Source organism: Phyllostomus discolor, chromosome X (assembly GCF_004126475.2).
Source record: "Phyllostomus discolor isolate MPI-MPIP mPhyDis1 chromosome X, mPhyDis1.pri.v3, whole genome shotgun sequence".
Taxonomy (NCBI): domain Eukaryota; kingdom Metazoa; phylum Chordata; class Mammalia; order Chiroptera; family Phyllostomidae; genus Phyllostomus; species Phyllostomus discolor.
The window spans coordinates 97,260,092-97,274,555 of record NC_050198.1 but is presented as its reverse complement, the minus strand read 5'-3'; the positions used below and the strand labels follow the sequence as shown (position 1 = coordinate 97,274,555).

Here is a 14,464-nt window from a genome sequence, read left to right as displayed (position 1 = left end):
GTTGGCTGAAGCATCATCCCATGAACTGAAAAGTTGTGGGTTCAATTCCAGCTCAGGGCACATGCCTGCATTGTGGGTTCAGTCCCAGGTTGGGCAGGCAATAGATGGATATTTCTCTCACACCTCTCTCTCTCTTTCTCTCTCTCTCTAGCCCTTCCTCTCTAAAAGCAATAAGTGTATCCTTGGGCAAGGATTAAAAAACATAAAATAAAAATTTTTAAGAACATTTTTTTTTTAATTTTCAAATGTGGTTTTTAAGAAAAAGCTATAAATGTTCCCCTAAGCACTGCTTTTACTGCATCCCATAATTTTTGGCATGCTGTTTTCATTTTCATTCATTACAAAGGGTTTTCCAATTCCCCTTGTCATGTCTTCTTTGACCCACTGTTTACTTAGGAGTATGATAGTTAATTTCCACATACAGGGTGGGGCAAAGGCAGGTTTACAGTTGTGAGTACACGGTTTATTCTTGCATTATTATTTATTAATAACTGTATTATTTTCCATACAAACAACTGTAAACCTACTTTTGCCCTACCCTGTATTTGTGAATTGCCTTCTGTTGTGAACTATCCTTCTGTTATTGATTTGTAATTTCATTTCACTATGGCTGTCATACTTGGTATGAATAAATATATTCAGGCATGTTTTTTGCCCTAGCAGAGGAATAATGTTGCATGTGCATTTGAAAAGAATGTGTATTCTACTGTTGTATCAAGTGTTCTTGTAAAAGATCTCGTTGGTTCATAGAGTTGTTCAAGTCTTCTAGTTTCTTATTGATACATATTGAGCTATTCCATCCATTACTTAAAGTAGAATATTAAAATCCCCAAATATGTGTTGTTAGGTATCTATTCATCCCTTCAATTCTATGTATTTTGGGGCTCCGTTTATAATTTTACACCTTCCTGATGTACTGACTGTTTTATCACTATAAAATGTTTTTCTTTGTATATCATAGACATTTGTCTCAATATCTATTTTGTCTGATATTAGTATACCCATCCTAACTCTCTTTGGTTACTACTCTTTGCTTGGCATATTTCTCTATCCTTTTACAGTGGAATCTCAGTTCTCAAACTTAAAGATTTAGGTTTAAAAGATTTTAAATATCTTTTTAAAAATTAAAGTCTTTTAAAGATTTTATTTATTTATTTTTAGAGGGGGGGAGGAAAAAGAGAGGGAGAGAAACACCAATGTGTGGTTGCTTCTTGTATGCCCCCTATTGGGGTCCTGGTCCACAACCAGACATGTGCCCTGACAGGGAATCGAATGGGCAACCCTTTCATTTACAGGCCAGCACTCAATCCACTGAGCCACACCAGCCAGGGCTCATCTTGCTTCTTTCAAGATCCTCTCTTTGTCTTTGGATTTTGTCAGTTTGACTATAATGTATCTAAGTATGGATCTTCTTAAGTGGTTCCAATTCCACTGCACTTCTTGGATCTGGAGATTAGTGCTACTCATCAAATTTGGGGATTTTTTTGGCCATTATGTCTTCAAATAGTCTTTCTGCTCCTTTCTATGTCCGCCTCTTGAGACTCCCATTATGCATACATTAATACACTTTATGGTGTCCCAGTTTCTGGGGCTCTGTTCATTTTTACTGATGAGAGAGAGAGAGAGAAAGAAAGAGAGAGAAACACTGATTTGTTGTCCCACATCTTGGTGCATTCATTGGTTGTTTCTTGTATATGCCCTGACTTGGGATCAAACTTTCAACCCTGACATAGTATGATGCTATAACCAACTGAGCTACCCAGCCAGGGCCTGTTCATTTTTATTTATTTTTTATTTCTTTTGCTCTGACTGCATAATCTCAATTGACTTCTCTTCAAGACTTGTGGTTCTTTTTTCTTCCAGCTCAAATCTATTGTAGAGACTCTCTAATGACTTTTTCATATCAAGTATTTTCCTTTCAACTACAGCATTTCTAGCTCATGCTTTTTCATCATTTTTATGTCCTTATGTCTTTGGTGAGACACTGTTCTCTTGCTTTACTTTAAATCCTCAGACAGGGCTTCTTTTAGGACTTTGAATATATTTACATTACCTGATTTAAATCTTTGTCTAAATTCCAACATTTAAGCCCTATCAGGACAGTTTACACTGACTGCATTTTTCCTGTGTAAAGACCACACATTTCTTTCCTTTGCAGGTCTGAACATTTTTTTGTTGAAAATTGGACATTTTAGACAATATAACATGGTACTTCTAGAAATCAGATTCTGACCTCCCAGGTTTTATTGCTATTGTTGTCTTTGTCATTGGCATTGGCATTATTTGTTTGTTTGTTTGTTTAGTATCTTTTTGGACTAACTCTGCAATGTCTATATTCCCTATAGCATGGGTGTCAAACTCATTTTCACCAGGGGCCACATCAGCCTTGCAGTTGCCTTCAAAGGCCTGAGTGTAATTTTAGGACTGTATGAATGTAACCACTCCTAAATAGTTAAGCGAGAGCTCGGCACTGCCACTGGGTAGAAACAGGGTGACGGACCAGATAAAACAAGGTAGAGGCCCGGATTTGGCCTGTGGGCCTTGTATTTGCCACCTGTGCTATACTGTGTGGCCACCGAAGTATCCACTTGGTTAGCTTAGTGGCCAACTAGCGAGTATTCAGAGGCCTCCTTAAGTGTCTTGAACCATTAAGCCTCCCTCCTTTTGCTGAGGGGCACAGTGTGCATGTTGGAACATTCCTTCAACACTCATTCAGGCAGTTTACAACTCTACCTCACGTTCAACCAAGGGAGAGAAACTGGGGCCCTTTTGGGTCTTTCTAGGCATATGCACAGCCCTGAGCATGCACACTGTCTTCTAGATCCCCAGGAATATGTCAGAGCTTTTCAAAGCCCCCTATGGATACCTCACTCCCCATTTCTTCCTTTTATGTTTTTGGCCAGGTTCTTGCTCCTCCTGACTCATATTATAGCTGCAGGAAACCATAATGTTAAACACCCAGATGACAGAACTTTTCTCACTGAGCTAGCTCCAAGCCAGGTGATGCAGTGAGAACCCCTATGAACAGGGCTTTTCTAGGTAGCTGTGAAAATTAAGTAGTGACAAGACTGTGGGTATGTGAGTTTTTCAGGAGGTACAAACTGAGTCTTTCCCCTCAGTTGCTGAAAGACTGCTGGTTTCCACAGCTATTGTAGTTATGAAGCTGTTGGTTTTCCAAGCTGCCCCAAAGGTCTGGAGAAGGAAATGGGAGGCAGGGTAAGATAAAATGCCACTATGCAAACTACTTCAGAGGTTCAACATGCTTTCATCAGTAAGTACTCTTCAGACTGTCGTAAGCATTTTGGCTGATTTCCAGAGTTCTGAAAAAGTTGATTGTGAGAATTTTTTTCCAGTTTGTTTGTCTGTCTGTTTGTTTGTTTGTTTGTTTGTTTTTGCCTTTCTGGAGGAGATGGTTTTCTGAGATCTTTAGCTAGCCATTCCCTCCAAGTACAATCTGAAAGGAATCTGGCCACAGTGTGGTGGGGAATTTGCCTACCATGGAGCACAATCCTGAGAAAGCAGAGGTGGACAGAAGTATTGGGATAAAGTCTTTTTAAGGATAAACAAACAGTTGTCCGTTGTTGCCTCTAAGGCAGAGAAGTGGGGAACTGGACAAGGGAGGAGTGGAAAGATTTTCCCTTTTGTGCCTTTTAAATTTGGTATCCTGTTCAAGTGTTACCAATCCAAAAAACCATTTTACTAGACTTATAAAAGAAGTAAGCACTGTGTACATTAGGTTTTCCCTAAAGATCCCGTGATAGATACCACACCCTGTCTAGTTCTGAGAAGTTCTTCATTCACTTAAAGTCTTGCTCATTGCCAGGGCCTTTACCAACCAAGTCATTAAAACAGTGGGCTTTGACTTAGGAACTCTTCCTCCCCACTTTGTAACATGTGACAAAATATATTTCATACACTTACCTTCTTCATAACTCTTCTCACAAGTGTAATTAAATTACTGGAGTGGGTAATCAGATGTTTAACGTCTGCTACAAGAAGGCAAGTCCATAGCATTCTTATTCACCATTATATCCCCAATTTCCAGGATAGTGCCTGACACATAAGTAGGTGCTTAGTAAATCCTTATTGAATTGCCTGTACAGGATGCAAGCCTTTAGCACTTGATGCAAGCCAGATAAAGCATCATGAGGCCATCCATTCCACTAGAAAAGAAAATCAAAGCCCTGGCTGGCATAGCTCAGTGGACTGAGCACAGGCTGCGAACCAAAGTGTCACAGGTTTGATTCCCAGTCAGGGCACATGCCTGGGTTGCAGGCCATGGCCCCAAGAAACCAACAAGTAATGGTTCTCGACAATCGACATCATAGCGATGAGTCGATCGCTCGTCGCTTCTCTCTCTCTCTCTCTCTCTCCCTCTCTCTCCCTCTCGCTCCCTCTCTCTCTCTCTCTCTCTCTCTCTCTCTCTCTCTCCCTCTCTCTCCCTCTCTCTCTCTCTCTCTCTCTCTCTCCCCCCCTAAAAATAAATAAATAAAATCTTAAAAAAAAAAAAAAAAGAAAATCAGCTCAAGATTTCCAGAGTACTCCCCTGGAAAAACATGCATCTTTCCATCCTCATGGGCTTTTAGGAAATTTCTGTAGTAACTGATTACAGAAACAGATGTCATATTAAACAAAAGGGCTGGCTATGCTGTAAAAAGGAGGCTATAAAAATTTTAGCTGAAAAGTAATTTTCCTTCATCACTCTTAACCCTGACTGAAAATCTTTTCTTAACGAGCAGGTCAAGCCATAATATTCCCTACCCCACTCTCAACACCATCCCCCGTCACTTTAAAGGCTGGCTTGTTTCGCTTTTCCACGCTAGTTTCCACTCATGCCAATATGTCAATATCATGTCAATATCATTTCCACCCACTTCTGTTTGACACTGCTTCATATCTACTAACAGCAGCACCACAAGACATACTCATCACACTGATCTGAGTTACTCTGGAGAGTATCTAAAATAACTCCATGTACCCCAAAGCCCTGGGTAAATAGCACTGGGATAATGATAGAATGTCTGCTGACTGATAATGTGTATTACATAACCAACTCCTCTCCGTATACCATGGCACTACAACCACCCCAAAGGGATTAAAGGTTTTGGTATCCCTCACTGTAGAGCTAATCAGGAGAGAACTGAAGGGCATCAGGTTAACAATGGTCAAGATTCATCAAGAGGATAATCAAATAGGCTAGCACAATTCAAGTCATCTACTGGCACAGGACCTATCAGTTAGATTTTCCCTTTGCCTACACTCCCAGGTTAAAGAGAAATTGGCTCTAAAGTTTATGATAGAATCCATTTAGGTTGCTCTATTTCAGCAAGATAGTTGGCAGCCCAGATAATGCCAGGAGGAACCCTGAAGTTCATTGACCAAACCTCTAATTTTACAAATAGGACAGCAGGCTAACGAAGCTAAAGGCTTTTTCAATGTTATATGGTTAGCTAGTTGAAGTGGTTGGAACTGATATCCAGGTTCTCTATGTGCCAAGCTAAAGATGGTTCCACTAAGTATATGCAGTATCAAATCTGCCTCATGGAATCAACACATCCTTCTAGGAAAGCAATCCGCTGCCAGATAGGTGCCCCAGGTATGAAAGCAAGAGCTGAACAGGCAACCCAAAAGATTACCTTAATATAAACATCTAAACCTCTTGTCTTTAAAAGTATAACATGTAAGAAAGTGACATTTTTGTAAAAATGTAAGACTAGATTGTAAATGTTACATCAATTATATTATTTCAACTTTATTAAATTATGTACATGTTTAGTACATAATACATATTTATATTCTTTTAAGACATATGTGTTCATTTGTACAAGACAGACTAAGTATGCATGGTTGTGCATGTATATGTGTGGGCTTAGTGATACAATTCTTTTTCTGATGTCTCTCTTATGTATAAAAGCATACATACACATAAAGTATATAATCCTTGGTTTGTTGATATCTACTTAATTCTGAAATTTCTTCTTTTTAATTAAATACTATCATGAACACTAAATATCAATATTTATGTCAGCATAAAGTTAGAAGCTATAATTGGGTTATTCATTTCCCAAATGTTTCAAATACAATAGGAAATGAAATTTTAAAAGGCATGGAATGTTAGAGCTATTGAAAGTGAGCTTATAGATCCCCTAACTATCCCCACTTTTCCAAAGCTGCAGACCTGTGGCCCCAGTGAAAGACCTTACCGTTGTCACAGATTCCATCAGGAGCAGAACTAACACCATACCCTGGTATCTAGATGTCATTTCTAGGGTATTTTCCCATTATACCATCCTTCTGCCTCTGCCACTTGCAGTGTCCAGTGATACTTTCCCAGAGAAATCTGTATCTGCAGACTGTCACCTTCCATATTCCTAGCCCATCAGAGTCCAAGACTCAGACACTAATAGAGCTAAATCATCTAGCTCAGGAGTTGCAACCTAATTGAATTTAGGCTGTGAATATATTTTACTTAGCTAGCACATTTTTAAAAAGATTTTATTTATTATTCTTTTAGAGAGAGGGGAAGGGAAAGAGAGAGGAAGAGAAACATCAATGTGCGGTTGCCTCTTGTGCACCCCCCTACTGGGAACCTGGTCCAAAACCCAGGCATGTGCCCTGACTGGGAATCGAACCAGTGACCCTTTGGTTCACAGGCCAACAGGCCCATGCTCAATCCACTGAGCCACACCAGCCAGGGTGGGTAGACAGTAAAGACCTTTTGAATGGGGTGAGGCCACCGTATTTCATCTAAATCACTCCAATCCTATTAACCCACTTCCAACAGCTTCATAGTTTTCTGTTTCCTCCTTGGCCTCTCACAGCATTTGAGTCTGTGATCCCTGAATCCAGAGCAGACACAATTAACAGCACAGCAAAGTAAAACTAGTTGATGGGAAATGTGAAATATTCCCCCAATAGGTATATTCACTGCCTTACCAATAAAAATCCATTTAGGTTTTTTAGGTTAACCCGTTATACCAAAGGTATGCAAACTACCAGTGAGACAAACCCAGCACACCACCTATTTTTGTATGTTCTCTAGCTGAGCTGACAATGGTTTTTATATTTTTAACCAGTAGAAAAATTCAAAAGAGGAATAATATTCCATGACATGTAAAAGTTAAGTGAAATTCACATTTCAATGCCAAAGAAGTTTTGCTGGAATATAGCCACTCTCATCTCATATGTGTGTTATCTATAGCTGCTTTCTCATAACAATGGCAATTAATCAACTGTCACGGTGACTGCATGGCAATCAAAGCCTAAAATATGGCCTTTTACAGAAGACATCTGCAGACCCCTGAGCTATATCAAAGAAAATTTAAAGCTGCCAATCAACTGCTAAAAAGTCGCAAGTATTTGTGTGAAATTGCTAACCCTACTCATCACTCAGATGAATCTTCATACAACACAGTTCAAGCCATGGCTGTCTCTCACCAAAATGTTTTCAGTACTCCCTGACTACAAAGAAAAGTGAATTGCAACATTATCCACAGTGCCCAAGACATGTTAAGTAACTGAAGTGCCCTTCAATAGAGGATTAGATTAAAAAGATTTGGTAATATACAATGGAATAGTACTCAGCCATAAGATGAAATTCTAGATGGACCTCAAGAATATCATGCTAAGCAAAATAAGTCACAAAGAATAAGTTAAGAACCATATGATTCACTCATATGTGAGATATAAAACTGAAAACATCAAATGAACAAACAAGAAAGACAAAAACTCATACCAGAGGAAAGAAGGGTGGGAGGTAGTGAAGCGGAAAGGGGCTCAAATATATGGTAACAAAGGAAGATCTGACTTTGGGTGGTGAACCCAATACAATATACAGATCATGTATCACAGAAATATATACTCGAGCCCTGAGTGATGTGGCTTAGTGGATTGGGCAAAGTTCCACAAAGTGGAAGATCACCAGTTCAATTCCCAGTCAGGGCACACGCCTGGGTTGTGGGCTCACTGGGGCTGCATGAGAGAGGCAGCCAGTTAATGTTTCTCTCACACATGGATGTTTCTCTCCCTCTCTTTCTCCCTCCTTTCCCTTCTCTCTAAAAAAAATAGTCTTTAAGAAGAAATGTACACCTGAAACCTGTATAGTCTTACTAACCAATGTCACCCCAATAAATTTAATTTTTAAAAAGTCTGAAGTATTTAGTAGTTCCTGGTTAAGGAACATGCTACTAAGTAGCAGGGTTAAGACCTCAACCTTCCATTCCACCCTCATCCCCCAAACCTCCCTTCCTGCATCTCATATTCCAGATGAGCTGAATTATCTGCTGTCCCTTTACACTGTCTGTGTCGCTAGTACTACAATAAATGCCCACTCCCGAATACAGTGCAGTGCAGTAACATTAGCAGGACCTGTAGAGTCAGGTCTGGATTCTAATTCAGACTCTTGCCCTTAGTAGTTGAAAAAGTTACTTAAGACCTCTAAACTTCAGTTTTCTCATCTGTAAAATGAGGATAATAACCCTTGCATCTTAAAGGCTGGTGTAAGATGTTAAGATCTGGCACATGGGGACAGCTAAACAAGTGGTGAAGGTATTAATTCTGCCCAATCACAATGCTCCTTCATCCTCTGTTTTCCCTTGTCCTCCCATTGGGAAATTACCTCTTCTGATGTACACACCATGGTATCCACCTGTCCCACTCTTATGGCTCAGATCTGTATTTACTACCTTCTGTGACACCAATCTTTATCTATATCTTGTCTGGGAACTCCTTGAGGGCAGGATCCATTTGTGACTCACTCTAACACACCCTTGACAGCCTTGAGAACAAAGACTTGAATACAGTATGGACACAAGTATTTACTGAATGCATGGTATGTATCCATTGAACTATATATAACACTTAGGAGGTGTATCATGTTCCACTGGGATGTAAGCAGGAGCCACACCACTGGCTCTGAGTACTATCCAGCCTGTGTGCTTAGAAAATGTTCAAACCACATCAGGAACCAAATTTCCCAACATAAAAACAAAGGACAAACAGAAAAATAGGCAATATTATTCAGTGTTTTTATTTTCATTACTTCAAGTTATAATCTTCATCTTCCAACAACTATAAATAGATCACATTTACGGCGGGGGGGGGGGGAATCAACCATTTCCCTAAGGGAGACATGTTGAATATTATTAATAACCAATTACTTCTCAGTGTAGATCTAAATCAATCTAAATATTCAAGCAGGACCTACATTTAATAAAGTAAGCATCACACTCAGTTGTGACTAAAACCTCACCCAGAGCTGTGTACTAAATCAGACACAAGTAGGATACATGTAAGAATCAAGACGCACCTGGACTAACAACTGTCACAGAAACTGAGGCGGGGGTTCGCAGCAGGATGCACCACGTGCCATTAGTTCCTAGAAATACTAACCATCTGATTTGATGGGCAGCTTCATAAATTAAAAAAGATGTCAATGATTTTCCTGATTTTTAAAAAAATCCTCACCCAAGAATATATGTTTTTTTTTTTTTATTGATTTGAGAGAAAGCAGAGGAGTGTAGAGAGAGAAATGTCAATGTGAGAAAGAAGCATCTATCTGTCACCTCCTGAATGAGGCCATGACTGGAGATCACCCCTACAACCTAGGTAGGTGCCCTGACCGGGAATTGAACCTGAAACTTTTTGGTGCACAGGACGACACTCCAACCAAGTATCATGACCAGGGCTCATTTTTCCTGACTTTTAATACCAAATTCCAAACGCCAAAATGAATCCACACCCAGGAATACAAAATGAACTGCTGAGACATGCCAATGTGGGGAGGGGCATTTTCCAACAAGATAACAAAAAAGTTTCCAACTACATTTGTTGATGCATTTCCCTTCAGAAACCTCCTGACAAGTACACACTTCACCAGCAGATATATTATTAAACTGAAGATGTATTACAAACAACTTACAATGTTTAGCTGTCAGGAAGCACTTCACAAAGCACTTGTATAATCCATTAATTCCTTGGAAACTCACAACGACCCTGTGAGGTGGGTATAATTACCCTCACTTTACAGATGAAATAATTTGTGCCATCTTATCCCAAGATGGTAAAGCCAAGATGGTAACCCAAGTCTTAGAAATCCAATTCCCAATCTCCTAAGAAATTGAAAACATTAATTTGAAAGAATACATGCACACCTAGATTCATTGCACCATTATTTATAATAACCAAGTGTGCACCAGTAGATGAGTGAATAAAAAAAACTGTGGTACATTTATACAATGGAATACTACACAGCCATAAAAAAGAAGTCTTACGTTTTGTGACAGCATGGATGGACTTGGAGATTACTACACTAGGTGAAATAAACCAGTCAGAGAAAGACAAATACCAGGTAATCTCACTTGTATGTGGAATCTAATGAAGAAAATAAACTGATGAACACAATTGAAACAGAGGCATGGATACCTGGAACAGACTGACAGTTGTCAGTGGGGAGAGGGGTTGGAGGACTGGATGAAAGATGGAGAGATCAAACAAAATATATATATATATATATATATATATCACATAAATACAAATGTGGGTATAACCAGACAGAAAGGGGGTGGCAGCTGGGTGGAGGTGAGCAATGCTGGGGGGTGGGGGTAGATGGGTAGGGGGGTGGGGAATGAGAACATCTGTAATAGTGTCAACTATAAAAATAAAGTTAAAAAAAAAAGACATCCAATCCCCAGTGTTCTCTTCTCCTTTTTTCTCCACACAAAGCAAGAGGCTACATTTGTTTTCCTCCCACCACACTTACTCAAACCATCGGCCAGCCAGCACTGCATGAGGAAGCAGAGTGGGAGTATAAACATTACTGTGGTCAACACAGCCAAAGACATCCTGGCTCTGCCTCTTGCTGATCACGTTTTTAGAATCATGCAACTTAAAGGAAAGAAATGGAGTGTGGGTTAACTACTGGGCTTTATTTCCTACCTGTCCTATTTTGGGCTGTTTATGTATACTCAGAAACAGACAACCACCATAAATATGAAGAAGCCCCCAGGGCCAAATTATCTCTTGGATCTTTGGTGCATAGTCTAAGGTCTAGGCCCACATAATTGTTGAGTCTTACCATGTTCAGTCTGGGAAAGAATAAAAAACCTGCAACTTGCCCTGGGCTTACAAAAATTTTGCCTTTCCTCAAATGTTTCCATGGAACACTTTATTTTTTTTCTCATGAATCTTAATCTGTCTGACGTGCCTTAGCTGCTCATTTTTTAGCACACTTTGTTTGAACTTACAATAGACTTCACAAAACCACTCCCTCCCTGGGCCTTGGGAGGTGCTTCCCTTGACTATGGATACTGCACCAAGCAGTGTACTGTAACAAGTAAATAAAAAGAAAATCTGAACACTCCCCCACCTTTCCCTCTTGGTGAACCCTCACCTTTCTAATCACTTTTGTGGCACAACCTGCATATCTTTAGCCTCTCAGTGAATTCTTCAGTGCAGACACACCCCATAGCCTGGCCTGTGCGTCTCTAAGGATCAACATCAAATACCCCATCTTTAAGGTGCTGCCAAGACTTTACTCTTGTTTGGGCTGCAACAGGACAAACCTTTAAATGAGCAAAGTCCATCAAATGACCGGCAGGCACTTAGACAATTTTATACATTCTGACTAAGGCAGGCAGACAGCATGTGCCGGGACAGCACAGACTCCAAGGGACAAATCAGAAGAGCTACACAACAAATCCCAGCTGGTAGCAGTTACCCTTGCGCTAACAGTCCAAGCCTTTCTCCCTGTTCTTGGTTGGCTGCATCCGCCTTCAGAAGGTCCGCACACAGGACCTAGATGCAGTATGTGTGGGATGAATCCACTCAGAACAAACTTATAAACATAGAGGGCACTTTTGCCAGTGAGTCTGACTTTATTTTTCACAACCATCTTTCAGCCAAGAAAAGAAAAGAATAATTATCACTCCACCCAATCACTACCAGCCATTCCTCTGGGTATATATTTTTGGCACAAAGGGCTGGTTTGCCTGCACTCTTGGTGGGGATGTTTATTATTCTTTCTCTCACTCCAAACCTTCTGCCAACGAGCAGGAATAAAAACTCCACACACATGGTGGGGAGGGAGGGGGGAGTCCCACAGCTGTCAGCTGTGACCACTGGGAAAGCCAAGCTAGGTGAGGTCCCTTGAGTCCCATGGGTCCCAACCTTGGCTCTGTAATTTGCTCCCTGGGGGCTGGGCTCCTTCTGCCAGGGACCAGACAGGTCTTTGTTTGTTCCACCCTCAAGCAGAATTCAGTGGCATGTGAGGCCATCCAATAATTCTGAGCTTAGAGTGACCCTAACCAAAACCATAGCTCAGTAACTCCAAGAAAAAAAAAATCACTTGGGGCAAAGGTGCTTTCTTTAGAAGACTAACTTGCCCAGGGAATGTTTTACTCGCTCCCACACACCTACAGACCAGGACAAAACCACTGCTCAAGCTGTTGACTTGAATTCCCTGTTCTTTAGGGGGTGCTGAGGCAGTTACTTTATCAGCTTGGATGACCCCTTCGAAATAGAGGTGGGTGCTTAACAGGTCTGACAGTACAGGCACACTGTCCCTTTCCAAAAACAAGCAGAGCAAGAGCGTCCCTGGCCCAGCTATAGATTCTGTCTTACAAGGTCAAGGCCCCAGAAGGGAAAGGCCCAGTGTTCTGAAATCTCCTTTCCTCCTGTGGTGTGGAGGAGCTTAAAGGCAAGAGGCACCGGATCAAGGAAACACCTCATCGAAGGCTTCTACTTACTTCTCATTGCGCTAATAAGAGCGTTGCCGTCTTTGATCACGTCCTTGATAAATTTATTGGTCCTCTCCAGCTCCTGCTCATAACACTTGAGCCTCTCGCGGAAATTGGGGCTGTCCAGGTAGCAGTCGCTGAACTCCAGAGGAGGATGCCCCATGGTTCTGATGGCAGGGTCTGGAAAGAGAAAGGAAAAATACAAAGACCAAGAGCATCAGTGGTATAGTAGAGGGAGTAGATGGGACGGGTAGCTCGCAGCCTCCCTTCCTTGGGAGACAGGTACCTGTTATAAGGAGATTCCTGGGGGAGCTGGCTGGTCCGTACCCGCCCGGTGGCGATTGCCTCAGGTGACTGGAAGAGCTAATTAATGCAGTCGAATCCCCACGGGGCGCAGTCTAGTAATCAACATAACCCCTAGCAATCGCCTTCCCAAAAAGGCAGCAGAAACCGCAGCCCGGCTCGCCGCGGAAGACCGGCTGGATCCTTCTAAGCAATTGCAAACTTGACACTTCGGCCCGCCCAGGGTGTAGGCGGGGGTCAGGGCTGGGGATGGGAGCCGCCTCTCTTCTCTCCTCGCTGCTCCTCGCTTCCGAACTAGCAGATTTCCTTCGCCGAACTCTGCAGGCAATCCCGATTGCACCGTCCCCTCCCCCTCCTTAAAGCCCGAGCCTCTGCCCCACCCCAGCGAAGCCCTGGTACCGAAAACGAGCACTCGAGCTGCTTCTCCAGCTGTCTTCCACGCACCCTACGGTCCTCAGGAGTTTTCCCTGGTCTCAGGGAGCCGGCCTATTGTCCTCTTAGGCGCCGGAGGGGTTAAGCCGAGGCGGCAACGAAACGTAGCCTTCCCCCACAGACATCCAAGCGGGAAGAGGAGGGCGAGAGCACAACGTACAATAGCTGCGGTGGCCGGGCGCTTCCCTACGGAAACTGGGGAGCAGTCAGCGCCCTAGGACTCCAGCTGGAAAGCGTGGCGGCCTGGGAGATGTAGTCTTTCCGCTTCACGCCCCTTGACTCCTCCCTGCGATCTCCCGACCACCCCGCAGGGACCGCCGCCCTCCCAGAAAAGCTTCCCAGCCTGCCCCAGGCTCGCGGTCCCGGCCCAGCCTCCAGGGGCAGGTGCGCAGCACTGGTGTCTTAAGTGGAAAGTTTCCGAAACTGCCGCAGAACCCGGGAGGAGATTGCGAGAGGCTATCTCTAAGTTACCATTATTTGGCTGGATTGTTTATTTGTTTTTCTTCCAGCCTCCCTCTGACCTACCAACTTCTTTTTTTCTCTACCCTTTCCCCTTTCTGCTGCTCCTAGCGCTCTAATTCCCATGGGCCTTCGACTTGCAGGGGTGACTCCTTCTCCAGGACCTCTGTGTCAAGCTCAGAACCTCCTGCAAATAAATAAATAGATAGATAGATAGATAGATAGATAGATAAATAGATAAATAAATAAATCATAAGTAGGATTTCACTTTTTCCTGAACAGGACCTCAGAGCATGGTGTTTGTGACCCAACTCACTACACAGGCTGTTCATTAAAGCACATGATTTTCCATGTTTAAGCGGAAAACCTAGGAAGAGGATGTTATAAATTGTCTTGCAATTAACCTAAGAGGCGTCTCGTCCATGGTCCATTGCAGGAGAAGAGGGGCTACTATTAGCAGGTGTCTGCAGTGAGATTAAGCATAGGTAGGGGCTGGAAAATAGTGTGTGCATGTGCAAAAGGATCCGTTGTGATTT

At 42.2% G+C, this 14,464-nt stretch overlaps 1 protein-coding gene across 6 annotated transcripts in view; it reads right to left on the bottom strand.

Moving 5' to 3' along the window:
• The window catches only part of OPHN1 (oligophrenin 1), a 261,539-nt gene extending 247,567 nt beyond the window's left edge, over nucleotides 1-13,972 (bottom strand). Inside the window, exons 1-2 of one of the 6 annotated variants that reach the window (XM_036016669.1) lie at nucleotides 13,630-13,972; nucleotides 12,744-12,914 (exon numbers count right to left, since the gene is read on the bottom strand). In XM_036016669.1, the coding sequence (XP_035872562.1) occupies nucleotides 12,744-12,897 (154 nt within the window). In that variant the 5' untranslated portion in view covers nucleotides 12,898-12,914; nucleotides 13,630-13,972. Of the gene's footprint in view, nucleotides 1-12,743; nucleotides 12,915-13,020; nucleotides 13,199-13,436 lie in introns of those variants that run through there. The other 5 variants (XM_028522526.2, XM_036016668.1, XM_028522529.2 and 2 more) reach the window with 5 other exon arrangements.
• Between the last annotated feature and the right edge of the window lie 492 nt (nucleotides 13,973-14,464).